Source organism: Didymosphaeria variabile (genome assembly GCF_027946475.1).
Source record: "Didymosphaeria variabile strain IMI 356815 chromosome Unknown scaffold_3, whole genome shotgun sequence".
NCBI lineage: Eukaryota > Fungi > Ascomycota > Dothideomycetes > Pleosporales > Didymosphaeriaceae > Didymosphaeria > Didymosphaeria variabile.
Window position 1 is genome coordinate 4,176,104 of NW_026611622.1, and position 27,379 is coordinate 4,203,482.

The 27,379-nt window shown below is 52.3% G+C and overlaps 8 protein-coding genes across 8 annotated transcripts; 4 read left to right on the forward strand and 4 right to left on the reverse strand.

Moving 5' to 3' along the window:
* Positions 1 to 190: 190 nt before the first annotated feature.
* POL12 (DNA-directed DNA polymerase alpha subunit pol12) lies at positions 191 to 2,301 on the reverse strand (the record flags this gene model as incomplete). Its single annotated transcript, XM_056213501.1, has 2 exons — positions 191 to 367; positions 427 to 2,301. 2 exons carry the CDS (start codon positions 2,299 to 2,301, stop codon positions 191 to 193), a joined length of 2,052 nt encoding a protein of 683 aa, XP_056073809.1.
* A 370-nt stretch (positions 2,302 to 2,671) lies between these two features.
* Positions 2,672 to 3,772, forward strand: PDR16 (Phosphatidylinositol transfer protein (PITP); the record flags this gene model as incomplete). The annotated part of the gene is made up of 3 exons (XM_056213502.1): positions 2,672 to 3,011; positions 3,074 to 3,358; positions 3,411 to 3,772. The coding sequence occupies 3 exons, from the start codon at positions 2,672 to 2,674 to the stop codon at positions 3,770 to 3,772; spliced, it is 987 nt and encodes a 328-aa protein (XP_056073810.1).
* A 1,296-nt stretch (positions 3,773 to 5,068) lies between these two features.
* N0V89_004721 (uncharacterized protein) lies at positions 5,069 to 6,077 on the forward strand (the record flags this gene model as incomplete). The annotated part of the gene is made up of 3 exons (XM_056213503.1): positions 5,069 to 5,137; positions 5,196 to 5,403; positions 5,461 to 6,077. 3 exons carry the CDS (start codon positions 5,069 to 5,071, stop codon positions 6,075 to 6,077), a joined length of 894 nt encoding a protein of 297 aa, XP_056073811.1.
* Positions 6,078 to 6,421: 344 nt separating this feature from the next.
* On the forward strand, positions 6,422 to 7,238 carry N0V89_004722 (uncharacterized protein; the record flags this gene model as incomplete). The annotated part of the gene is made up of 2 exons (XM_056213504.1): positions 6,422 to 6,734; positions 6,784 to 7,238. 2 exons carry the CDS (start codon positions 6,422 to 6,424, stop codon positions 7,236 to 7,238), a joined length of 768 nt encoding a protein of 255 aa, XP_056073812.1.
* A 367-nt stretch (positions 7,239 to 7,605) lies between these two features.
* N0V89_004723 (uncharacterized protein) lies at positions 7,606 to 9,708 on the forward strand (the record flags this gene model as incomplete). Its single annotated transcript, XM_056213505.1, has 1 exon — positions 7,606 to 9,708. The coding sequence occupies one exon, from the start codon at positions 7,606 to 7,608 to the stop codon at positions 9,706 to 9,708; it is 2,103 nt and encodes a 700-aa protein (XP_056073813.1).
* Positions 9,709 to 11,391: 1,683 nt separating this feature from the next.
* N0V89_004724 (uncharacterized protein) lies at positions 11,392 to 12,405 on the reverse strand (the record flags this gene model as incomplete). The annotated part of the gene is made up of 2 exons (XM_056213506.1): positions 11,392 to 12,025; positions 12,071 to 12,405. The coding sequence occupies 2 exons, from the start codon at positions 12,403 to 12,405 to the stop codon at positions 11,392 to 11,394; spliced, it is 969 nt and encodes a 322-aa protein (XP_056073814.1).
* Positions 12,406 to 14,760: 2,355 nt separating this feature from the next.
* Positions 14,761 to 20,337, reverse strand: N0V89_004725 (uncharacterized protein; the record flags this gene model as incomplete). Its single annotated transcript, XM_056213507.1, has 3 exons — positions 14,761 to 18,360; positions 18,410 to 19,979; positions 20,030 to 20,337. The coding sequence occupies 3 exons, from the start codon at positions 20,335 to 20,337 to the stop codon at positions 14,761 to 14,763; spliced, it is 5,478 nt and encodes a 1,825-aa protein (XP_056073815.1).
* A 3,318-nt stretch (positions 20,338 to 23,655) lies between these two features.
* Positions 23,656 to 24,522, reverse strand: N0V89_004726 (uncharacterized protein; the record flags this gene model as incomplete). The annotated part of the gene is made up of 3 exons (XM_056213508.1): positions 23,656 to 23,889; positions 23,940 to 24,048; positions 24,107 to 24,522. The coding sequence occupies 3 exons, from the start codon at positions 24,520 to 24,522 to the stop codon at positions 23,656 to 23,658; spliced, it is 759 nt and encodes a 252-aa protein (XP_056073816.1).
* Between the last annotated feature and the right edge of the window lie 2,857 nt (positions 24,523 to 27,379).

The window sequence follows — 27,379 nt, forward strand, 5'->3', positions numbered from 1 at the left end:
TTACATCTGGGAACAGCCAACGATCGGTCGCCTTCTCATGCTGCACTCCTAACGCCAGCAACCTCGGGATTTAACAATGTTGGAAAGTGTGTCGTCAGTTATACACATGCTATATACCATGATGAGCCTATGCAACCATTCCCCTTTACCGCGCAACCAGAACGCCTTAATCTCAGCCTTTACCCAATGTTTAGATCTTCACGATATCCACCCTCGCCCGCTCCCACAACTTATGCGCCATAGCAGCTCCACTCTCCCTCTCTTTATCACTCACGTCTGCAGGCCGTACCACTAACCTTGCATACGTGCCTGCCGCCCGGCGCTTACTCAACGTTCCGGGATTGATAACCAGCACGCTTTCTACAACCTACACACACAAAATTAGTTCAGTCGCCAAGACCACGATAGATGGTGGGTAAACCATACCTTGACAAACCCCTGCAAAACGCTAGGCGTGATCAACACATCCGGCCTCACATTCAGCATCTCGCCGAGCTTGAGATAGCTCGTATCCACCATAGTCCCCAGCGGCAAGAAGGGACTAGGACCTTGCTCTTCCCCAGTCTCGCCATCCGCAGCACCCTCCTTGAACACCTCAGCCTCGACCGGCGCAGGTGCGAACATTTTCTCTCTCCCCGTAGGCGGAAACAGCGGCAGAAAGCTGCGCTGCTCGAGGACGTTCTTCGCGCCTCTCTCGTACAAATGGACGGTCCTCGCCTTCCCATCTGCAATTTCCTCGCGCGACAGCATGTGCAAGATATCCAGCGATGACATAGCCACGATGAACTCGTTCATACTCAGCGTCATGGGATTTGTAACGCACTGAACCTGTTTCCCTGCGGCACCAAAGCCTAATTCTTTCTTTGTGAATTTGTCTTGCGGGAAGGCTGCGTGGTGGTGGTGTGCGTCGCGCAAGCTAGGCACTAAGATGACGTTGCACGTCGGGAGACGCTGGGCAAAGGTTTGGATGGCGGAGGAGATGAAGTGGCGGAAGAGGTCTGTCATGGTGGCTTGATCTGGGGAGGTGAGATGTGGCGGGATGTCGAAGTCTCCCGAGCGGATGAGAGGATGCTCTGCGTCGAGGAAGGGACCTAATAGTACGACGCTGTCGGCACATGCTTCCACGGCGTTGTCGAGGAACGTGTGTAGGGGCGCGAAGTCGAGATTCTGGTCGGTCGTGTAGGGTCCGGATGCTATAAAGACGGTCAGAGGACGCACGGAGGACGGGTCTGATTCCGGCGTGTCGAGGTACCGCGCGTTGTAGCTGTCTAGTTCTGCGGGGGTAGACGCAGGCTGTGTGAGGAGGGGAAAAGAAAGGACTTCTGAGACGACAAAGTTCTCGCCCGAGGCGTTGATTCCTCGAAGCGCAACGATCTGTCCGGGAAAGAAGTTATATGATGCTAGCTTGTCCAGAGTCAAGGGCACCCTCCGTCCAGACCCCCATCGACGCGAACCCTCAAGCACTATCGACGCAGCATTGAGCTTGCCTTCGCTAGTATCGCAGCATATACGTCCCACTGTTATGACTTCGTTTGGAGATTGGTATGAGGGGTTGCCGAAGGCGCTGTCTTCGAGACTGAGTTGTTCTTGGAGCAATTGACGGAACTCGTCGATGCGGTCGTCAAGCACTTCGGAGGCTTCGGAGAGTTTCATGGCCATAGTTTTGTAGGAGAACTTGGACATATCGGTGTTGGCCTTGAGCTTGATGCGAGTCTCTGAAGGAGGCTCTTCTGGGGGCTCAGAGAGGGGGATGTGACCGTTTAATTGTTCGGCAATGTCGCCGGCGTTGGTGCGAGAAGAGAAGTCAAAGGCAAGTCCATTGCTGGCTTCGCCTCTGGGTGTCGGTCCACTAGCCGGTGAGCTCATCTCATGGTTCTTATGTGCTTTGCTTGAGGGTGTGTCGAAGTTCGATCGTCGCTTTGCTGCGCTTCCCAGAGCACCTGTTCGCGGTGTAGCAATCATGCCATCCAGCATATCGTACATATCCCCACCCTTCGCCGCCCTCGGTGTCGGGGCAACCCTTTTCGAATCATTCCTATGCTGCACTTTCCCTCTGCTTTCTTTCTCCAATGCATCTTGGAGGTTCTTCTTGAAGTCTCTCGCTGTCTTCAAATCGAGCTTGTTTTCCTCGCCGCCCATCTTCATATTGTATGCTTGCCATTTGAAGTCCAGCTCTTCTGCCGATATGGAGAATATCCGCTGGATGGACTGCAATTCGTTGAGTACTTCGGAGGGGACATCGTTGTCTTTTGTGTCGCAGTAGCGCTCGAAGCGTTCGGTGAGCTCGGCCGTGTCGTCCATGGTCTTCGGTGATGAGGTCAAATTCAAGAATGGCTTTAGAGAAGAGCAAAGAAGCCGAGATAGTGATTGCTTGTTTAACCCCGGCAATGCCTTGGGAAAGTGGGCTGGACGTGATGATGCGCACGCGCTCTAAAGTTCTGAGACGCGTTCGGACGCGTCGCAATTCCCACCCCACGTTCCCGCAAAGCTAGCCACAAAGGTGCTAATTAGCGGCCGTACACCGCTCCACGCCATTGGTACGTTTATATATGTCGTAGGAGGTCAGGGTCCGGCAGCTCGAAAGAAGAGCAGCCTTTCTGGCATCCTCCATATTCCGTGGGAAACGTTTCTTCACAGATTTGGCTCGTCTTCTATCACCTTCGCTGACACCATGTCTGCAATTGGTCCTTTCCCGCACCCAGCAGAGGGCAAGAAGCCCGCCGCGCCGCCCGTCCTCACCGCTGATCAGCAGAAAAAGTACGACGAGCTCCTCACGACCGTAAAGGCATGGACCACGCTCCCGAAGACGTCTGCCAAGGGTGCAGAAGAGGAGGCACTTTCAGATCCGGAGCGCATGTGGCTCACCCGTGAATGTCTCCTCCGATACCTCCGCGCAACGAAATGGAACCTTCCGCAAGCAACCCAGCGTCTGCGAGATACTGTCATCTGGCGGAGGGAATATGGAACAGATAAATTCACTGCTGAATACATCTCCGAGGAGAATGCAACAGGTGAGCTGCATCCTCTGTCCAACATCAACCAGAATCTGTAAATGCTTATTGTGTTCCTCCAGGCAAGCAAGTGACCCTAGGCTACGACAACGAAGGCAGGCCGTGCCTATACCTTCTGCCAAACAAGCAGAACACGAAAAATAGCCCCAAGCAGGTCGAACACTTGGTGTACATGCTCGAGCGGACACTGGACATTGCACCACCGGGGCAGGAGACGTTGGCGCTTTTGATTGATTTCCGGAACAGCAGTGCTGGAAGCCAACCTAGCATTGCGACGGGAAGACAAGTTTTGAGTATTCTGCAGAACCACTACCCAGAGAGGCTGGGAAGGGCCTTGATTACGCACTGTAAGTCTCTTCTAATCCTTCCCCTTTTGGTTGTTTTGCTAATCGACTCCAGTGCCCTGGTACATCACCGCCTTCCTCAAGCTCCTCTCCCCCTTCATCGATCCCGTTACAAAGACCAAGATGCGCTACAACGAGCCCCTCAACGACCATATTCCCGCCTCTCAACTCATGAAGAACGCCGGCGGCGAGGTCGACTTCCAGTACGATCATAGCGTATACTGGCCCGCCCTTGCCAAGCTGGCCGAAGACCGTCGGAGGGAGCGAACCGAACGGTGGGAGAAGGCCGGCAAGATTGTCGGCGAGAGCGAGATATATCTGTGGGGCGGTGAGGAAGGAAGCCTCGCGGCACCGCCAACAGCGACTGCGACTGCGGAGGCGCCGCAGCCGAGCGCTGAGACTGCAGTCGCTGCCTAGATATGGCGCGTGCAATCATTCAGCATCGTTGAGCATAAAAAGAGCGAAAAAGCATGATAGATGATAGATCTGGTACTATGCTGCCGCTAATACTATACCCCCTTTGCACCGCAGTGGCGTCCTTCGCTTCATTCTCCATCTCCATTTCTGGACGGGGTGAATTATTGCAGAGATTTAAGGGGCGCTTCAGGAATGATGCTAGAATTACAGGTATACAACCTATGGAACCATGATACTGGTAAGTTACAGTCTAGAGTTTTTTACTTTGAATGGTATTCCTGCCACAGCGAACTCTGGGGCTACGGCAGGTGATGCAGCTGTTCGTCCCTGCGGGTTGGCGTGACTGTTCAGGTGCTGTTGATCTCGATGCAGGGCCAGTGGTGCTTTTCGGAAGATAAGAGACCTTCCTCATAAATAATTAGTTCAAGTGAGATGAGGTGGATTTTACGACTTCATTGACTTTCTGAACATCTAGTGAGGTTCATGTGTTGGACAGATCGCCGGGCTATTGTAGTGTATCTGCATTGCGGTCGCTAGACCTCTGCCTACTTAGGCATACCAGCTGCACCGTCCCCCCTTGGAAGAATTTGGAAGAGTGCTATAAGCAATATGTAGTGACATTCTCTATACATGCACTGCTCATTCAGTGAGATACTATGAAACATGTTGCAGAGGCTATCCACCCTTTCCCATATCTAATCTGTGCTCTCTGACTTGCAGGCCTCTAACGATTTGATGGATATTAGCCTATCGTCTGCTCGTGCGAGAACACCGTCCAGGATTTGCTGTCAGCCCTTGTTTTACCGTACTCTCCCACCTGACCTCTTGGTAAGCTACATGTCGTTGTGTCAGCTTCGCTTCATGCGTGAGTGTCGCTAGTACTAGCACGTACATAGTACGCGGTGTAGGCACGCGGTGTTGGATCCGTCGTGCCCTTACGCCCTGCGTTCGACTCACTTTGCTAGAAGCTCAATGAGATGCACCAATGGTTTCGCTTCGATTAGAACCGCATTGGGCAAAGGTTTCGCTTCACGCATAACCGCATTAGGATTAGGCGCCACCGGGTCCGTATAAACCCTGTATATCTGTAGTCGAGTGGACAGTTGGGATGCAGGGCGGAGTCTTGGGGGGCCGCGAGGATTGCGCGAGGCGTGCACGAGTCTAGAGCGAACACCTTCGGCATGTATAAGATGGATGCCCCAGCGATGTCGATGAGCTCATACTGGCTCCACTCAATCAACCTTGAACTGTGACAAGCCAGCCAAGTTGTAGTACCTTTTTCCGCAACGAGATACAATGAGTTCTTGTCCTTGGACTGGTAAGAAGGAGGAGGGCAAGGAATCGGCGTGCGAGGAGTGCATCAGTGTAAGTCTCCATAGTTCAATCCCTAACTCGCTTGCCGCAAGGCGCTGACAGCTCGAAGGGTACGATTCATGCCGGGCTGCCACAGGGCACCATCGAGCCTCTCCATGGCCTGGACACCTACATCATCGGCAACAGAACGAACCCTCGCGCCATCATCGTCATCTATTCGGATGTTTTCAGCCACACCCTACCAAACAACAAGCTTATCGCAGACGCCTATGCGAAGAGCGGGGAGTACCTCGTCTACATGCCCGACTTCTTTGAAGGTACGATGTCGAACATAGTATCAAGCGATCAAGCGTTCAAGCCCTGACAATATGAAGGTGATCCTGTCAAACTCAGCCTCGCCGATGTCCTCATCCCTACCGATGCTGCAAACCAATCTGCTCTGTCAAAGTACGGCGGACTACTGGCTAACATGCCAAGCTACTTGATGTGGGTAGGAAGGCATGGGAAGGACAAGACACACAACGCCTGTGTGCAGTGGCTGCGGAAGCTAAGGCAGTCCGAGGAGGCGCAAGGCAAGAAGATGGGGATGGTGGGCATGTGCTGGGGAGGGAGGTTTGTTCTGCGTGCTGGGCGGACATGTGAATCAATCCAAGGTGCTGATGGGAAGACGGTGCCGCTTATTGATGCAGGTGTCGCACTCCATCCTTCCAATGTGGTGCTTCCCGAGGATGTTGAAGGTCTGGCTGTTCCAGTGAGCATTGGATGGGGCGAGGTGGACATCGTCACCCCATTCAAGCAGAAGGGACAAATCGAAGAGATCGTTAAGAAGAGGAAAGAAGCGGGTGAGCCCGTACCAGAGGTGGAGCATAGGGTGTACACGCCTGGAAGGCACGGTTTCAGCGTGAGAGGGAACCCTGAGGACCCAGCGGAACGCAAAGCACTTGAAGACTCGGTGACGCAGGTTTTCGAATGGTTTGAGAAGCGACTTTGAGTTTGCTGAACCCGCTGGTGGGGATTTCTGCGCCTGTCGTACAGGATGCTAGTTCAGTGTATACCGAGCGCAGCTAACGAATTTCTTGCTTCCTTTTCAAAATATCAATACCAACCTATATCGCCTTTATCAGCCAACTGCAAAGTGGCAGATAGTGTTCGAGAAGCAGGTACCAGGGTAGGATACTTACAGACTTCACGTGTATGCACCTTCTTCCTTCGCTGCTAGTGTCTTTACGCCCTACCAGTCATAGCCCTTGGCAACCACGACGGATTGATAAGTAGCTGCCTAACCCCAATATCAAGCGGCATTGAATCGCTCTGTTCCTACGAAGTCCTCTTATAATGCGCGTGCGACCTGTAACAAGGGAAGACCTTCCCGAGATTTTCGAGATCACCCATAAAGCATTAGAGAAGGACGAATTCTTCGGTTGGTTAAATCCTGGACGGGACAAGTACCCGGGCGACCATAGAAGAGATCAGAGATTACATTTGCGCGCTCGTTTTGTCAGTCTAGGGCAACATGGCTACGTAGTAGCGACAGAAAAAGGCGATCGTGACTGGAGTGGTAAATCAGAGGTCGCAGGTTTCGTGTTCCTGATTCGAAAGGGGACGGATGAAGCAAGCAAAAAATGGCGCACAGATACGCTTTTCAATAGTCTGTTTACAGTATCCTCCTTCTGAGCGATGGACTGAAGACATCATAGGATTCGAAAGAAAACTTCTGGAGTGGGAGATGTGGTATGACTCCAAGTTTCTGAACCGCGCAGAAGATCCCAAGCGGTTGGCAGAGTACATCAAGATGGAGCCATGGAATTCCTTTAATGTACTCGATCCTCGCTGGCATATGGGACTCATTTGCGTCTCGCCAAAGTTCCAGCGCCGTGGGGTCGGTAGCATGCTGGTTCAGCACTCACAGAGATTGGCCGCGGACGACAAATTGCCTTTAACATTGGAGGCCAGTATCGTGGGGAGAAAGCTATATTTGAAGAGCGGCTTCAAACTGGTTGGCGAAGCTAAACTTTGTGAAGAGTTTACTGACGGTCTGATGGTTTGGGAACCGGTTGGGATGGAAGGAACATGGCTGGATGCATTCGATGGCGATACAGCGAAGATGAAGAAGCGGAGAGAGTCCAGTCCAAGTGCGATTGCACGTACATAGAGCGACTGCAACTCATATATATACATCTCCATGTGCAACATCAAGAAAATTACGCTCAGCTATAATCACAAATGGAGAAGACCTGTGGGATGAACCCATCTATTATTGGATCAAAGACAATGTCACGTGCTTTCGCGCCGCGCCAACGCCGCTAAATCCATGTCGCCAGCAGCGCGGACCCCGCTGCCCTTTAGCGATAAACTTTCACTCAACAACTTGGTATATTCCTGTCTTTGCTAAACTTACTACTCTATCTTTGGGCTTTGGATATCGGCAGTTGGGTCAAAACGAAGCCCCAACGACGGCGCATCAATCCGCGCGACCAACGCGCCTCGCGCTTGGTTGACCGGTTCGCGCATCCTACAAGATGCCTCCCAAACGATCGCTTGCGCGCCCGCGCCAGACCAAGCTCAGTTTTTCTCCTGCGTCAAATGCTTCACCGAGACCCGCGAAACCCAGGTTTGTCATCAGCAGCGACAGCGAAGATGGACCCTCACCGAGCCGGCCCGCGAAGCGCCAAAGGTTGGAGCGAGAAACAGAGAGGGGCATGAAGCTCGGAATGCCCGTCAGTCAGAATAAGCGTGGAATGTTCGGCAGTTCCGATAATGAGATGCTCATCTCCTCCGGCAGCTCCTCGGATGCCGGCAAAGGTTACGGTGAGGACGATGTCGCGCCCTCCCCAAGAAAGACCCGCAAGAAAGCGAAGAAGATAGTCATTTCGGATGATGAGGTGGAGGCTCGGCCCAAGCACAAGAACAGGCGCGCTGCTCGAAAGTCAACAAAGGCTACGTCGGAAGAAGAAAGTGAAGGCGAAGTCACAGTGGTCCAACGAAAGGACAAGCGGAGGCTCAATAAGGCACCAGAATTCTCGGAGGAAGAGGAGGAGGTACGTCCAAAGGACAAGAAGCGTGGCACTGCTCGTGGAGCATTAACAATATCGGAGTCTGAGAGCGAAGGAAAGGTCACGGTCGTCCCACGGAAAGATAAGCGAAAGCGTGCAAACTACAGCGAAGAATCGGAAGCAGAAAAGAAATCGCGATCGAAGAAGGCGAGCCGTCGCGCAAAGAAGCCAGCTCCTGGATCATCTGGTTCATCCGAGAACAATAGTGAAGACGAGGTAGTAGCGACCCCGAAAAAGCTCACGCGGAAACGAAAGCCAGTTGCCGAGTCGTCAGAGGAAGAAACTTCCCGAGCAAAGCGGAAAGGTCGCCGAGCCCAACGGCGTGCTTCTACACCACGGGAAAGTGATGCCGAGGAGCAAGAGGAAGACTCAAACGCAGAAGTCGACGAGCTGAAGGAAGAACTGGCGTTTCTGCAGTCCTCTCCACTCGGGTTAGGCAGCACACAAAACAAAGCCAAGAGCGCGAGGGAAAAGGCACTAGAAGCTATGAAGAAAAAACGCGCGGTCAATAGCGATCCGCCATCGTCGTCAGCTGGGCGCAGGAAGCCGGTCGTTCTGGATTCTGAATCTGATTCGGACCTTGAGATCATCCCTGAAGAGCCAGACGAGAGTTCGAGCGAAGAGCACGAGAGTGATGAATCCGACGAGGAAGAATATGGCCCAACCGCGCAAGAAGCCCTGTACGGCAATGATGAGGACGAAGAGTTCATTAATGATGACGATGCACCCATCGGCGTGCCAGCAGAACACGCATTGCCACTTCAATTCAGCAGCTTCGCTAACAGAAAACCTCGCGACTTGTTCAAGTACGCGATTGATTGGATGGTGCAGAAGAAGATCAATCCCGCATTCAACTCGGGGGATGAAATCTACGACTTAGCTTTCAAAAAACTAGACGACGAGGTCATTGGGCTCGCAGGCTCTAAGTACCACTCGTCGGCCTGGACCAGCGATTTCACGAAAGCAATCAAAGGGCGACCAGAGATAGTTGTTGAGGACATCGACCCACAGACCCGTGCACTGTCGGAGCCCCATTGCGAAGCTTGCAATCGTAGGAGCCATCCAGCGACGTTCGCCTTAACGTTCACCGGAAAGCCTTACCAAAAGGAAACCCTCGAGCCTCTTCCTGCTAATGCTTCTGACTCTGACTCTGACTCCGATTCCGGCTCCTCTGCTGTCTCATCTACTGGCTCGGAAGAAGCGCTGAACGGCGAGAAACCTACGTACAACGTACAGGGCGAGCGGATACCACCCGAGTCAAAGACTTTTTCCCTGGGTTCCACCTGCAAAGCCAATGCCCAAGTCGCCCACACGTTGTATCACTGGCGCTACCACCTCAACTCATGGGTTATAGATTACCTTGTCAGCCAGGGTCACTGCACCGCCGAGGAGCTCGTAAAGCGAGACAAATTGAGCCAGCGCAAGCGGCAGAAGCTCGCTAACAAGATTATTGATAGAATGGACAAGGTCGGTGAGATCAAGAAGCTTTACCGCATGTATAAAGAGCAGGTTAATTGGGCTTACGAGGCGGATAATGAATACAGGAAAGGCTGGGGAAGGAGGGGTTAGTATGACCCTTTTCAAGCCTATGGTTTCCAATCAGCATGGTATGAACCGCGTGGAGCGCTCGGTTGATAGGCCAGAAGTGCCAGAACATAGGCGAGTGCGAGGCGATGTACGACGTGGCCAGAGGGCTCCTCAACGTGGATTCTGGATCTCTTTCTTGGCTATGGAGTTGGTGGAAAATAGATATCCGAGCCCTCTCACCAGGTCTTGAAGTATTTCGGTTCATTCCGTGAATATTTCATTGGCGCGTGACTCTCGAGATGTCTTCTGCTTATCGTTCTAATGTACGAGTATATGCGCCAGAGCGGTTGCTGAAAGAAACCTTTCCGGTATCTGTCAAGTTAGCTCTAAACTCGGCGACATCCGACCATGGCGGTATCTACACAGTAGCTACATCGCCGACCTCGGCTCAAACAGACCGTTGCTGTGCGACACAGAACAGTCAGTCGGATCTCATGTGGTACTCGGCTGAAGTTGTGGAGGACCGGAGTACCTAGTGAGAGCTGAAAGGCTGAGCACAACCCGCCGAACAGTAACAACAACACAACGTAATCGCACCACAATCGTACTGTCGTCGACATTCTGTTCCGTTCTTGACCGCAATATGTCAACACCGAGTTCGGTGAACCGAAGGTTCAGCTGTAAAACTAGACAAGCGACACCGCCCTCAAGCTTCGTCGCAACATCAAACCACCAAGACCCTCAGACCAGATGTATATAAACTCTCCCAGACCCGCCAGAAACTAAATTCCCAGCTCAACAGCAAAACTCCCAATCACACTCACATCCCAATCCACATCCCAATCCATCCTCAACGATCCACCACCCTTCAAGATGAAGCTCATCCTCCTCACCCCCCCTCCTTGCGACCGTCCTCGCTACTCCAGCCCCCGCAGCTACAAGCTGCACCGTAGGCCAGGTCTACTGCGGCTGGTACCTGATCGACACACTCGGTACATCCCTCCCTTATTCCCGCTTTCCTTCTTTTCCCCATATTGCAGTGCTAATACAATGGGCAGGCTGGTCCTCCTCCGACCTCCGCACCAAGCTGTGCAACACGCTCGGCAAATGCGACTTCAACAACGGTGATGCTTGGAACTCGCTATGGTTGTGCACGGGAAGTGGGAGCGCGGTGCCGAATGCGGTTTGTGGTGGGGAGGGAAGTTGCAAGGGGCCGAGTGCGCACTGTGGGTAGATCGAGGGGTCTGATATGAGAGACTATGGTCTGATAGAGGAAGGGTGGGAAGGGTAGGGGAATGGAGAGGCGATGGTGTGAGCTTTGAGGTATCTGTCTTTACCGGTAGTTAGAATTCATGCTGTTTTGAGATGTTGTACTGATGCGATTAAAGAGTATTTGTGAGGATGTATAAGGAGGGGGTGAGACTAAAAGCACGGTAATCCTACTACGTTCGTTCATAGGTGTAGGAAGATTTAGGCACGTTGTCGGTCAAGAGCCAGCAGTACGCCATCCGTCGGGAGTCCAATATTTTAACGATCCCGTGTAGTCCACAGACGCAGGGTCATATAGTGAACACCCAACAGGGTCCAAGAAATAGCCGTGGTCCTCTTCCTCAGAAGGTCCCCTTTCGTCAGTACGTTCGCCATCCTCAAGGGGTCCACCTTCATCGTTGCTAGAGTAATCTTCCGAGACATCATCGTCAACAATACAGCAATTATCGCAGAACTTCATTGAAACGTTCCGATCAGCGTTGGCCTCCTGTATGTGGTCAAAGAGACAATGGACGCTCCAACGCCGGTCAGCTTTCTCTCTCTCAGCATTGACTGAATCCAGACGTAGGGTTTGTGCAGCCCCTCATCCCCAGCTTTGGAAAGCAATATATCGGACCATGACGAGACAGCCTCTAAGTTCCGATAATAAAGATTCGACATCGTGCCTGAAGCCTCCATGTGAGAAGTCAATTCGTTCAAGTTCCCGCACATGACCGTCCAGATCTCTAAGTAGACGCAGCCTAGCGACCAGATATCTGAGGAGGAATTACGTGGCATCTCAGCGGCGACTTCGGGAGCGCTATATCGTAGGGTTTTGATTGTGGGCCCTTCTGTGGTGCTGTGTTCTGAATTCGACCAATCCCGGCTTATACCGAAGTCCGTGAGGAGGACCTGGTGCGATTTGACGAGGATGTTCTGAGGCTTGATGTCTCGATGGCGGATACGCTTCTCATGTAAATACTTAAGGGCAGATGCCAAGCAGCCAAAGAAGGTCGGGAGGAATGATCGATCTGCTGGGGATAAGGGGTCGCGGTTCAGGAACTGTTTGAGGTTGCAGTCTGCGACGGGGGACAGGATGAGTCCGACATATCTATATTCTTTTAGATAGATTCAACGTTGTGGAGCCTCTCCTTACCTTGGATCTGTGTAGCTGCCAACGAGTTTCACGATATGCAAGTGGGATAACTTCTTCAACGTGCCTAGTTCCCTTTCGAATTCCTTCAACACTTTTTGATCCTTGGGAAAGGTTCGACCACGCGAAATAAGTTTCCTGGCATACTCGTTGTAGCTGATAGTACTCCGTACCTGGTCAACATAGCTAAAGCCCCCCTTGCCTAGCTCGGCGATTCGTTGGAGTGGGATATCATCTTCGCTTCGAAAATGGCAATGCTTCCCTTTCTCAACGTTTAAAGCCTTGGTCAACACCAATCTTTGCGCGTCTATAAACTGTGATCTGATTCTTGGCGACATGACGGAGGTCGGCAATGTCTGATTGTTGAAGGGGAATGATAGATCAGACAGCTTTTGATCTAGGAAATAGTCTATTATAGATAGATGATTGATGGTGCGAAGTGTTGCGTATATTCTTGGGATCTGGCTCCATTGATGTTTGCCGGCTCGAAGTAACGTACGAGAAATGCCTCTGATATCTGCTTCACTAAATGGTTGACGGTCTGTACTGCTTCCTGTCAAGGAGCTTGGAAACCATGCAAGCATTGATTCGGTGAAATCTGTCCTTGCATCTTGAGGGTTGCGGGGATTGGTATACGATCGATCAATTTTCGTGCGTGGCTCGTTATGAATAGCAAGCGAGGATGTTGGGTGCCTTAAGCTAGGGGTCCAGACAGTGCTTCGCTGTGCCAGGTTGTCTCCAACAGAGCTAGGCTGCTTGCTTTTTTCGGGCTCTGCTAGAGATGATGTATCCTTACGCGTGGTTTTGGTCGTCAACGGCTGCCTGGAGCGCTTCTTATTCGGCACTTGTGTGGCTTGGGATCTCCGCCTTGGGCGACTTGCCTTGGGCTCTTCTAGATGGATAGGAACGTAGTCGGATGTCCACCTTGGACGGCTTGTCTTAGTTCCCGCCGCATGTATCGGTATGTACTCGGGTTCCCATTGTGGGGTCTGCTCGTAGTGCGTCGATTGGGGGATCGGTGGATAGTATGATGGTACTGCGTGTGATGCTGCTATTCGAGAGTCTCCCGTGGCTTTGGGTGAAACGTGCGGCGAAGGCGACCTGTTCTGCGGGTAGTGCCTAGGTGAATAGTATCCAAGACTAGGCAAGATCGGAGGAGGCGGGCCGTGCTCGTACCAGTCGTCCTCAGACGAGTAGGCATGCGGATGAATCGGGTTCGGCGGGCCGAAGGTCATGGTCGCAATGATGACTCGCGACCCCCAAGAATAGGACTGGTGTCGAGCCGACTACATTCGCATTCACGAGGACCTGACAAGTGTTGCGGAAAGCCAGGTGAGAGGAAGGCTGTGGTTCATCCAGCTTCTGGCCCCGCATTACCGGGGTATATGCATCTCACAGCCTCACCGCTTACTACACCAATAACAACAGTTCTAGCGGTCTGGCGCGCCAATGTGAGTATCATATCATCAGTTTGACTTTGACATCAGTTTTACTTCGGTTGGCGATGTCGATGTCTAGCCTTTCCAGTCTTATAAAGACTGCCTGAGATTTAATGGATTCAGGAGCTTACCGACCCTATCTATGTGTTATAACCCCTGTGAACAGGAGCAGATCAAGTTGTGTTTCTCAATCATCGTCATGCAAAATGAATAACATGGAGGCAACATATTCAACACATAATGTGCTTTCTGTTCTTGTGATACACTGCCACCAGCGTCACCTAGGTTGATGTTGCCGTGTTCCCATACCTAGGTAGCCATCAACGACGCTTTGAGAACTACCGAACGCTCAATTAGGCGTCTACGACGGACTTTCTCCAGAACCATAGTGAAGGCCATGGATATCGCATGCCTCTGACCTCCAATTCATCCTTTTGTCGCAAAGGTCAAAGCACCATCTTCCTTGTAGTACCACCACAGGCCCCGTTCCGTAAGTACGAGTTCCGAGATTGGCCCGTCGTTCAGGATGATCCTTGAACTGATAGGGTCTGAGATATGGTCTCCTTTCGAAGCTTATAGTCCGTTGAACCGCGTATCAAGGACGGAGTCTTGCGTTACGCATCGTAAAACACGTAGCTTGGTGTTGGATTCAGGTAAGACGGGACGCTTTGCATGTTCGCGGCTTCGAAACCGCTCGATCGCGAAGCTAATGTCAGATTTATCATATAAGGACACTAGGAAAACAGACAAGAAACGTGTGCTTCGAATCTGGATGTATGAAATAGAGGCAGAGGGGCTCACTTTTAGTTCATCCCACCATGAGTCTCGCATTGCCTGGGCACCTCGTGCATGCAACACGCAGCCTCACCGGTCACTTCGCAAATAGTTGTTAATCTAGCGTTGTTGCTGGCGAGTTTAGGGAAGATGGCGAGCCATCACTTAGCGATCACGGCAAAGCATGATTCCAGGAGATCTTTCAAAACGAGCGCTTCATCTTCATGTCATGGCTTCTACAAACCAACAGAAAATATCCCGAGACTTTGGAGTCCAAATCTCACAGGGAGTAATGACAAACAAATGCCTCTTCAGGCATGACAATAAACGAAAAGTACAAAAGCAACATTTCTTCGATACGAGAATTCCATCCAGTCCTTGCTCAACAATGCTAACAAGGTATCTCAAACTTGAACCTTCCCAGACCGCGATAGCTATCAACGCCGCCACAAAACAAACAGAAGCTAGACCAACCATATACTACAAGCACTCTCCAAAACCATAATACGGACAAGGAACACCACACTCGGGCGACCTCCAATTCCTACCTTTATCACAGTCGTGTTTCCACCACTTCCGAGCCCACTTACAACCGCCATGATTCAGCTTCGAGTTGACATCGCTAAAGTCCACCTTATGCTTGCCCGACATGAACGCGGAAAACCAGAAAACGAGCAAGAGACCGATATTGATGTCGTTATTGCGATGGAAGTCGGATGCCTGAGAAGCCCAGATCTTGCACACGCCATTGTCGAGGTAGGCGTCGCCCTTGTCCTTGTTATCGAAGATGAAACTCGTGACGTACCGACACATGTTCTCGTTCTCCGTGTAGCTGCCTTTGTTTTTGAGCTCCATGAAGGACCCTACGCCTGGAGGGGAGATGGCGCCGTAGACGATTTGGCACATGTTGTTCAGGTATGCGGCGGGGGCGGTCTTCGCAAGGGTTTTCAGTTGTTTGTCTTTGATGCACGTCTCGAGCATGCGGCTTTCTTGCTTGTGGCCATGTCCTTGCCAGCCTGCCGGTGCCGCTTTCCAGAGCGCGACGGTTTCGTTACCGTATTTGTCGCCGCAAGTGCATGGGTACGTCGCAGCCCCCTTTTTATACTCGTTGGAAGGGGAGACGGTGATGAGTTCACTTCTACACACGGGTAGAGGAGGGGCGATATCTTCGTAGACGACGTCGTATGGATTCAGGTTGATTGATCCGGGTAAGATGCTACCGGCACCGTGCTTCATGTATGCGTCATGAGAGACTGCGAGGATCTCCGTCTTGTTGAGATTCCATGGTGGATTCTCACCTCCAAGGTTTTTGAACCCATCAAGACCGTACAGGCCCTCGGCACGCTGCTCGGTTTTATCATAGCATACTGCGCGACAAACGTCCTCTCCTATATGATAGAGTTCTTCCCGCTTGTAGTACCGGCTATGGGGACTGCATTTGACGAAGCAACTCTCATCTGCCCATGCTTTTGCAATGAGAGAGTTTTTGAGCCGCTCGAACAACTTCTGCTCCAGGTGATCGTGTTGTGACGGCAGCTGATTCGTTTTCTTGACCATGTCGTACGAAGGAAACTGCTCCATGAGGTAATGAACGAAAGGTGCCATGCCGCCAGACTCCCAGTCATCCACGTCGTCCATTGCAGTCATCGAAAATCGGATTTTCCTCACCACGGGATCGACGGCGTCATCCAAGAAACCGTGGCAATTCTGGTTGTTCTTCGTCTGGTCCCCTGAGTAATTGTCGATGCTGCAAAAGCCCCCGTTGGATTTGATCTCGTTACGGAAGTATTCTTTGCGCAGTTGAACCCTGTACATATCTCCGTCTCTTCTTATAGGGGGAGAAATATCCCGCTTCCGGCTCCAACGCATGCCACCGAGGAACCGTGCATGAATGGTTCCTCGCATGGCTGCCAGCTGGTGAACGATTAGGGCATGTGCAACTGGCTTGTCCTGGTCGCCATTGCTACGCTTGCCATTACGTTCGAATCGCGATACCGTTGGCGTGTTTGCTCGTACTTGAAGCTCTGCTGTTCCCTTGTCGTACGAAGTCTCGGAACGAATGCCAACGACGTCGATGCCACCCAAGATGTCGAGCCAGGAGGTTTCGCCAGGCCCAGCGACGATCATGAAGTCTCGACGTTGGGAACTTTGCGGCGGCATGTCAATACTCGTATCTTGAAACTCAAGTTCGTGTTTGGCAAGATTCCCTCTATAAGCATTAATCGTGGATCCGTATTCGTCGAGAAAATGACGAGCTTCGTATGGAGACATCAGTGACCCGTCCGCGCGAACCAAACGTCTTGCGATTCGTGAGCCTAAGTAACGTGAAGAGTCGTCAGGATCAGTGGTATGTTCTTCCGAGTTGCCTCGCGCAACAAGCAAGAATTCGATAGTGGAACGGACAACCTGGTCCCCACTACTAGGTTTGCCGGTTAAGACCTGGTCAGCAACCGCTCCGGCAGCATCCTTGGTGAAGAAGCTGGAAGAGTTAATGTGAATCTGACGATACAGGCTGGTCTCATCCGCAGGGGCCCCCACGAGATCATCAACAGCGAAGGATTCCGTTCGAACAAATACTCCCAGTACGGACCGATGCTCCATTACCCGCTTGGCGAGCACACCTGCGGTCATCTCGCCTCCGTTGAGAGGAGAGCTCATCAGCAATTGGCCAGCTTGATCATCGCTCAGTGCAACATCCTCGTGAGAATGTAATGGACCGGCTTGCTGCCATGGAATTCTTTCGCTTGGCAACCCTGAGAAGCCAACCGCGGCTGGTTTTATATCTGACCCAAGTTTCTCTTTCCTAAAAACACCACCAACTGACCACAACTGGAACTGGGGAGCATATTCATTCCTTTGTGCGTGATTGTTGCCAGAAGTTATCGCTAGCAGCGATCGTTGCTGCTTAGTCGACTTAGACAATTTAAATATTCTTTTGATAGCCTTCCATAACTTTCTGATATGGTATCGGACGTTCCCAGACCAACTATTATAAGGGTTCGCAAGTTCACTGCTCGGATTTTCTGAAGGTGGTGGACTTGCTGTATCAGGTGTACTTGGTGTATCAGGTGTACTTGGTGTATCAGGTGTATCAGGTGTATCAGGCCTCAGTTCATCAAGGTCCGAAGTACCCTGGGATTCTTCACTAAGAGGGAAAAAAGGAGGCATCCGACCAGGTATATCCACACCTGGAACGGGAGGGAATGTCATCCTTAGTATGTATTCGATCTGCTCTGGCCGGGCCGTACTGTCAGTCAAAGGTGCGATAGTGGGCATCATACAATCCTGAAGCGACTTGTAGATGATGTAACGACGAGCGCTAGCAGGAAGAGACATCCACGTTGGATCCTGGAATACTATATCCCATCGTCGATGTCGAAGATGCCAAACCACCATTTCGCGCCAACGTTGCCACGTGTGGGTTGCCGCCAAATTCGCCTCGGTAAGCTCAGCCTCCAGCCAATCCACATGATAGGGATCGAACGGGCGTAACGACGGAAGGAAGAATCCGGCGTCTTCATCAATATCAGGTACAGTGACAGACTCATATGGCGTCTCAGGCAGGGAAACTTCGTCGTCTTCATTCGGGCCTTCAGGTATGGTTCCGAGTTCATCATGTTCATCTTCACTCATCCCTTCAGGTATGTTTTCGAATTCTTCTTGCTCGGATTCAAATTCTCCCTCGGCTGTCGCCGAAGTGGCTTCAGTCACGGTGAATAGCGCCTCTCCCTCATCCGAGACAGGTATGGCATCGGCGGGAATATTACTCGGATTCCAGTGCGCTAAACCGACCCGCACCCCTTCTTGAGGTGGTGATGCTGGTAACTGCCATTCAGCTGGATTCGTTGGGAGTTGTAGTACGTGTTCCAGTTGGTCTAGCGTCCATTTGTCCCACTTGATGTTCCATTTGTTCCAAGCTGGTAGGGATTCCTGAAGGAGCCACTTTCTATAGTACTTCGCGATGTCTTGCCATTTTGGATCGCTCAGAACTTTCGCCCAATGACCTTGCTGTATCTCCGTTCTGAAACCCCACTCGGCTAGAAAGTATTTCTCCATTCTTACACCGTACTCGGTGTCCGTCTACGAATGTTTAGTGGCTGATCATTGGGAACTCCATCGTTTCACTTACCGTGACCCCATATTGTTCCATGTGATAGGATACCCACTCTTTCTTCTTCATCACCTTGTAGTGGCCATCATGGTGATCATATACCGGAACCTCCTCACTTCGATGGTAAGTTACGAGACTATCTCTCAAGGTACCATAATCGGAATTGAGAACTGCCTCGAGGAGACTAGCGCCGGTGCCAGAGCCGGAGCTGCCGCCGTTGCCGTCTACCTGGGGTAGAGATGAATTCCCATCTGGCGCTTCTGGAGTCAGCTCCATTTGTTGCAATGTATGTGTGACCTTGGTCAAGGCCATTTGGTCTTCAAGCAGATGTGCAGAAAGCATCTGCTCGAGAGTATGTAGACCGACTTTAGTCAACGAATCGACCTTGTTGAGAGTGCCGGTTGGTAGTCGAAGTAATGACTCGGCAATATCTTGATAAAGCGGACTTTCCACACCGAGCCGCCCTGCAGAGCTTATCGCCAGCTCCGAGGACGGTTTGAAAAAGGGTTTCTTTTGGATAGAAATCTTTGGACGAGACTTCACTGCAGGTGCAATCTTGTCAGCAACGTCTTGGACAACCTGGGCCGTCCCATCCGCTACAGTATCCGCAACGCCTTCGACAACCGGGGCCGTCCCCTCCGCTACAGTATCCGCAACGCCTTCGACAACCTGGGCCGTCCCCTCCGCTACAGTATCCGCGACCTGCCCAGCTTCGGATGTGACCAGCTGCGCGATTCTCTCCAAGGAGTCGATTGTAAGCTCAACGGTAGAGGCGGCCACAGAATTCGCAAGGGCTGCAACTTGAGCTCCTCCATTAGCTACAAGCTGCGTTGTGTCAATAATTACTGGCGCAAGGAGCATTTCCCAGGTCGGTATCATAGCACCTGCTTCGCCCACTATATAACCATGAGCGACGGATGCTAACCAACCCCAGGCGCCATTATGCGTGAGGGTCGTCATAGCCTCGGTCCAGATTATTTGGGGGACCGCAATGAATGTATTCACCAGCGCGGCGACAAGGAACCATAGACCGACAATAGCCATGATCACCTGTATGACTATGTTGATGATATCTTCAGGACATTTTTTTCCCTTGTGGTGTGTCGCTTCATGGAAGAAAATCCTCGTGAACTCTGCGCAGTGTCTTCTTTGATTAGCAACAACTAGGTAAATGTGAGCAATTACATACCCAGCCAGTCTCTTCTTCGCAGACTCAAGCACCTTGATGAACGTATGTCCCTGGATGTAGTATCGTTGGATAGCGATCAGAGAGAATTTGAGTCGGCGAGCCCTATGACGATGCTGTGGGAAATGGGCAAGGATATCATCCTGCGTGGGCATATTGCGGCATCCATCTTCAAACTCGACGGAACAGTCCATGCCCTTCCATCCGATGAGATTCTCTGGAAGAAACGATATCACCGTAAGATCGGGACGCGATTGCTTCTCCAAATCGTACTGTGTGAAGACGTTAGGGTGCTTGCTCCACTCCAAGAGTAAATCGTAAGGCCTGGCGTTTTCCCAATTCTCTTCGTTGAGCTCGTAGAAAAGATCCTGGGCGATGCTGATAGCAACTTTGTGTTCATGTCTATGCATAGTCAGTGTGGGCTTGTGAGTCGGTGACAAAGGGGAACGTACGCAAGAGTCTCGTTACCATGGGCATCAAACGAATCCGAAGCTACCTTGACATGCTCGATGGGGATGCCCTTAAAGCACATGTCATCAGTGTGTGGATCACAGTCCGGGGCGTCGCGTTCAGCGTTAGCAGACTGGTGGCCATTGATCATATGCCACTCTTCCGGGTGAACAATCCTGTCGGCAGCGAAAGTGAAGTTAGTGAAGAGGAATAACACGAGGAGGCAGGTGTATAGTTTCGTGTTGTGAAACTTGAAAGAGAAGCTTCGAGGGGAGGCTAACGCCCACGATAGGCCAGCACAAGTCTCCATGCTTGCGTAGCCCCGTGGCAGAGTAGAGTAAATGGTGATAGTATCTTGACAACGAAGTGAGAAGCAAATGATGGGCAAAGACCATACATCCAAGTTTAAAGGAGCTGCAGGGGCAAATAACAAGCTGGCATATGTCGTTGAGAATCCATAATTGCTCTTCAACGGCGCGACCCAAGAGTCAATGATGGATCGAAACATTGTTGAAAACCACGGCCAGGAGACGCACCGTTCGTTCTCCTCTCGTGCTAGGACCACCTGATGATGATCACAAGATGGCAGAGAGCCAATGAGCCACGCAGTGACCGTAGTCGGCCAGTCTGTATGCAGCGTTTGGCAGTACGTGAACACAATGGGCATCATCGACCTGTATTCATAAGTAACAACCAGTCGCGTAGTAGTTCTGCTTACCCTCATTTGTAATGATATGGGGCAGAAACGGTCCATGATATCAATGCTTGTCAATGACGTTCAAGCTGTCATATCGAAAACGCACTTCACAGGCGTAACTTTCGACTCCGGCAACGTTGTCGTCTGGTCGGACACATGCATCTCGGTGGAAGCCATGGAATCGTTTCATCAGTACCAAAGGCGTAGCGAAGTTCGTCAAAGGGCCAGACATCTCATATTTGGTAGCACATGCACAAGTAGAGTGACCCCGCGTCAGTCCAGCTTTCGAATATAAGAACGCAGCATCGTAGGCCGTCATAACAGAGACAAAGCTCATTAAATTGAGATCAATTGGGAGAGTGCCGTTGAGCGTCTGTCGAGGAGAGGTGATCGTGTGCTGGTGTTGACGTCGAAGACACAACCTTCAGGGTCAGTTCTTGCCCAGCCCTGGAGACGAGCTAGTCACGTGGACTTCAATCTTCGACGTTCTGGGAAAGCGACGTCCTCAACCAAAACATCGCACCCACAACTTTGCACCTCAACAGCGTCACTGAAATGAGTCAAATCAAGCGCAAGATATTGGATGTGTTCAAGGTGTGCATCTGTTGACAGCCGCATTGTCACCCCCGCATCTGGGCAGAGCTGGGATAGGTCCAAAAGCGGGCGAACCCGCGCGCTCGGATTCCCCGCCTCTTAGACGCTGCCCTTCACTTGCAGAGCTCTATAGACTTGATCTACAGTGGGAAAGAAGAAACCTGTCAGTAAGAGCTGGATGCAACGCAAGGATTAGCATCGCCGCTCCCTAAACCCTTGGGCATACTTAATCTCGACCACAGATATCTCGTGAGCAGAGCTTTGTTCAATGCAGGATATCAATCTTACAGAAACCACACATAGCCGTTTCTTGCTTGGACTTATGGTTGAGCTAGGAACATCTTACCGCTGGATGAGGCATGCACCATCTACGCCTGGACGCCGGTCACAGCCCACTGCATCCACTACAGCGGTTCGGATCGGCCAGATCCTATAGACTGCATGAGACGACACTTTCAGGCTGATACATATACGCAACGCATTAACAACCCACAACGTATAACCCGCTGTACATACTCAACAGGCTGATTCGAGAGATCATGATGCTGCCATCAAGCATATCCCTCCAGCACCCAAACAATCTACCCGCTGTACCAAACGCCGCGAAACAGCCCCACAAACAAAGTCACCTCACCACCCGCCAGCTCACCCACATCCAGATCCCCGTCCTCGCCCCGCGTCGACGCCGCCCCAGCCCCAACCGCCCATATGCACCCAAACGCCCACTCCCACCCACACCTTACTTAGCCTACCACGTTTCGTGAAACACACCATCTCACCAACAACTGCCGCGTCTCACACCGCAGTCAACCACACATCCAATGACACCTGCATTTCACACCGCCACAGACAACGCGAATACGCAGATGCAATGCAGCTTACACCCACGTGCCAGCCCGAACTCCGAACACGAAGCGCTGCGGAAATCACTACCCACACGTACATGTACAGACGGGGGCCTGACGACGTCCAGACAAAACGAGACAAGGCGAGAAAAGCCCCAAGCGCAGCGTACACAGTACAGTATGTTTGAAACATACGCCTACGCCGCGCGCAGCATTCACCTCGTCCCATGCATACTCGGCTTGTCCGCCGGATAGATAGGAAAGCAAGACAGGAAACGGAAAGGCAAGACACGCAGGCCCATCCCTACCGTAGGCTACGAGGTATGAAACCCGTGGCGTCCAGCCGTGGAAACGGATCTACGCGGCACGGCAGTCGCAAACTTGCCTGATCTGATCTGATCGATTCAATTCGAGCGTGTATGCGCGGGTGGGAGTGACATCAGCAGTGAGTTCCCTCGCGGCTTCGTCGGATGTCTACATGTGGGGATGTATGTGTTGGTGCTGCGGCTGGTGGGTTGGCACGAAGGAAGTAGACGCAGGGAAAAGGAAGCATGGCGTACAGCGCGCGGGTTGGCATGGTGTTGGCCGGCAAAGGAAAATGATCGACGTGGGGAGTCCCGCAGGAGTCTCGTGTGGGAAGTCCCGGAGACGTTCACATGTTTTGCGGGATGAAGCAACGAGGGCGGCGTGGCTGCTAGATGAAAGTTTAAAAGCGACTTCAAGTTACATATTTCACATTCACAAATTGGATTGTATAGCATGTTCAGTTTTCGTCCCGTTAGAACGGTGACATGTTTAACATATCTGGGTATTAAGTAAGGTAATGTATGTATGCACATGTATGTGCACGTTGCTCCGTCGCCGAAGCATACGAGGCGAGAGGCCGCCCAACCAACAGATAACGCCAACCTGCTGTGCTGGAACGACAGTCAAAGGTTCCTCCCAGTCTAGATAGAACGCCAGCAATGTCGAGCCATAAAATCAGAGCGTCGTAAGCATACGACGTGCGTAGGCCATGCCATGCTATATTGGTATAAAGAGATAATGAAAAGACACAGAGGTGTCTGCATCTTGCACATTCGCTGCCAATGCGGATATGGATGCGAGAGCGAGAGCGAGACAACATGGAGATGACATGACGGTCATGTTTCGCGGAGCCGGAGTCGTGCGTGTATGGTGGAGTTGCGCTGTATGGCGGGATCGCCACGCCAGCCGTGCGCGGACATCCAGCGATACGAGCTGAAACACGGCTCGGCGGCCTAAATCTACTCGCGAATACCGACGAGCAGGAACGCTAGCAGGCGCGATGCAGACATGAGATGGATGTCATGGCGGCGAGTAGAGGCGAAAGTAGAACGGCGTGCAGAAGCACTGCTTTGCTGCAGGTGCGGGCCGATTGATTAATTTAGAATGCGATGCCTGTAATGTTGAGTCAGCTGACGCTCCTGTTTCACTTTATGCTGTGCAACCAAACGGTGCAGTAGGGTAAAACTCACCGCCTGAAGACGGTTTCTAAGCTCACGGCTGTGAGTTCAGAATCCTCGGGAAGCTCGTCCATCAGCGGCACCAGGCCGGCGAACTTGTCAGAGTTGCGATAAGCAATGACGGCGGGTACGCCAGCGACCTCCATCTCGGCGTCCTCGTAGTGAAGCTTGACGAAGCGTGTGGTGTCATTGCGTCTTGCTACTTCGCGCATTTGCTCCTCGACCATGGCGGAGATCTCAGACTGGATGCTGTCAGTGACTCGTTCGATACTGTGAGGGCGAGGCAACATACCGTATCATCATAGATGAAGACGACCACAACGGTATCCCGTGCGACCTTCTCTATGGCCTCGAGGAAGCCCTCGCCGTCGACACCGGGCATGTTGCCGTATATCCGTCGGCTGGGGCTCGTTGTGCGTGACCGTATACGCTGGCCGGCGTTCTGAAGCTCCCCGCAACCGTGCCTCCCGCCACTGCTTCATGAAGCCATCCTCCTCATCGTCTGAGGACAGCTTCTCGTCGTGGTAGGCGGTGACTGTGTAGGATGTGGGTTGCTGGTCCCTCTTCCAGGTGAAGCGGCGAGCCTGCTTCTTGGCCTTTTCAAAGGCAGCGGCGTCGGCGATGACGCCCTTGGGCCCCGTGTTGGCCTCTGAGCGGATCGAGGGAACGTGGTAGTTGTTGGAACGCATGGCGGAGTCTTCAATGCCGAGCTCTTCGTCGGTGTCTTCAGCAGGGTCGTCGTGCTCGTAGTAGCGCTCTTCCTTTTCGGGCTCGTCACGGTCGCTGTCGTTGTTCCTGTCTTCTGGGTGGCGTGTCTCTGTGCCTTTGTCGCGGAACAGCTCGTTATATTCTTCCTGGGCGGCAGATGAAGTCATAGTGAAAAAGGGTGCCTGAGTCGGGCGGGCTGCTCTATAAGTAGGACGACGATGAGGTGTGTGTACGGGGAGCCGGCGTTGGATGGCAGTGACAAGCTCGGCCTTGGGCAGGGGTTACCGGCTGCTATTTTGGCGGCGTCTCAGGGCTGCGATTGGATCCGGCGTGGTGGGATGCGTGATGGAGCTGCGGCGATCAGGCCAGCAACGCGTCTCTGCGGGAATGTTGGTGGATGAGTCGCTCAGGCGCGCAGGGAAAACCCCAGCGTGCGGCATGCTTAAGGCTGAGCTGACCACGCGACAGGCCCCTGCTCGCCGCCGCATTGGTAGATTGGCGAGCTGCGACTCCTCCTCCTGAAACGCGCTCTCGAGGCCGAAACAATGGGCCACACGACGCTTTGTTTCCTGCCAGACCGCCCAATTGCACGCCTCGGCGCGCTGGCCTTGAGCCGCGATGTGCGCTTTCGAAACTGCTGCTGTAACGGCCTCCGGCAGCGAGCAGCATCATCGCCAGACGTGCACGTCAGGGCTCGCCATCGACAAACTGAACTCGCGCCCCGGCATTGCTGCGGGTCCTCTTCCTGAGGCACGTAGTTCATGCGCTCGCCGGTTAATCGCCAGCATCGGACAAGACGTAGCCCGATTCGCACCAAAAGGGGGCGTTACCGCACGGTTGTCCCTCGAGCCGCCCACATTTGCGAGGACCCCGGCGCGAATCTGCTTCTTTGCCAAAAAGCTCCTTCTTCTAGAAGCCACCTGCATCGGGGCGATGACTCTCCCCTTTGAGTCGTCGCCCTCGATGCCGTGGCCCTTGACTGCAATCAAAATAGGGAGCACGGACCGGACATGTAAGACCTAGCGCCACGTGCGGACATGCTACATTGCATTCAATCTCGTATCCAGCCTCGAATAACATCAGGACCCTGAACGGTACTTAAGCGCGCCGTACGGACATGTCCAGCTGGCGTAGGTCTAATTTCACTGCTGCGTGTACGTATGCACTGTGGACTCCCTTTCGGGCAACTAAAAAGACGTCGCTTCTCTGGTCATATTCAGGAATGGTTCGGTTGTCGAGCAGGTCCGCTGACGCACGCCTATGCAGCGCAGCAATGTCTCAAACGCAGAGTCCCCGAGCGCTTGAGCAGCCTGATTCGACGATGAATCACCAACAATCCTTGCCATGCTTCGCCCGTTACGACTCGATTGGGGATTACCCCCCAAAGCAGTTAGCCGACTCGTATGCATTATCATCTCAATGAGACATTATACGCTGCCAGCATATCCTGGCCTCGAGTACGCTTGAGCGTTATTGTCAATAAGACAGCGGTGGCGCAGTACACAACAGCTACCTTCCCTTTAAACGAAGATACATACGAAATGACAGTTAACGGACATGGAATGCGGGAAACGAGCGGTCCAGTGCACTTATGCACGGAGATGTACGCGTTTCTACGGACACGTGGAGTTGGGTGACACACTGACACGTGGGTGAGACGAATTATCCGCTGAGCGCTCGAGCATCCTTCCGCTGCGCTAGCGAGCCTTCTTGGGATTTGTTGTTGCCCAGCAGTTGTCCAAGAGTTGGAGTCTTGACACGACGCCGAGCTTTGACTGTTGTGTATCAGTTGTGGGAGCGACTTGTCGTCGGAGACCACACCGCTGCCTCGCGCTGGCCTCAAGCGCAGGTTTCGATGGACGAATAGAATCGCCGTCTGCTTGTAGGTCGTGAAACAGAGTTGCCATGATCCCGAGGATGGCACCGAGTCTTTGGTAGAGTCTCATATCTTACCCCTACAACAGGCGCAGGTCACAAAGTCTCCTTTTCAGGGTTCATTTCACATGGTCCTATAGCATATGAAGAAGGCTATATGTGCGCTGGCCCAGATCTCAGGTGTGCCAGCAGACCTCGGTCCATGAATGCGACAGGGTGCGGAGAACCTGTGCGGAGGTTACAATCTCGATATGCGCTATGCGATATATGCAACTGGTTGGTGCGCATTGTTTCGAACCACTATGCCTTCAAACAGGCGACGTGTTGATAGCACGGCTGTTCACGAGCGACTATTTACGTTCGCTCGCATGACGCGCCCTGAGCAATCCGCAATGTGCGAGCATCAGATATTGTGCCGATAGGTCTCAATGGTTTCCGAAATAGCAGCGGGGACAATGTGCATACTCTTGCAGCGTGTATCGTGCAAAAATAGACAAGTTAGGGGTTCACTTCGACATAGGTATTATCACGACGATAAGTCATCATCGGTACCTCCCAACGGCAACCGCCGCGTGTATGTCTTTATCCAGGAGCTCAACGGCCACACCGTCCGCGTGGCGCTCGGGCGCTATTCGGCAAGGGCGGCAGCGAAAGCCTCAACATCAACATTAACGGCTTCGGCGGGCACTTGCTAGCTTCCTGTCAGATGAAGAACCTCACCGGGCAAGCTTATAAGATTGAACGTTCTTCCTGCATGCTGAACTGTTCGGCCGAGGACCGAGGAATGTCAGATACGAGACACAGATGCAGTATGGGAAAGGCAATTTGCAACAGGATGAGTGCACAAGTCGCACGAAATAGAGTACATCTTGCACAAGACTCTGGAAGAGAATACAAGGTTGCATCGTATAACAAGCATTTGGTGTGGAAAGATCTCAAGCTTCAAATGTTGCTTGCCCTTACCTTCTAGATCCAAGGTAAGCGCATGACATCACCCAGCGGCATCGGAAGCAAGCTTTGTGGATCCCGCAAGCCAACCCTGCGGAAACTACACTTGAGGCTTAAAATTATTTCCACCGCGACCCACAATAACCTCACGAAGCTTAGCAATGGACGGGAGAAGATTCACCCAGCCGTCACCATGTTGCA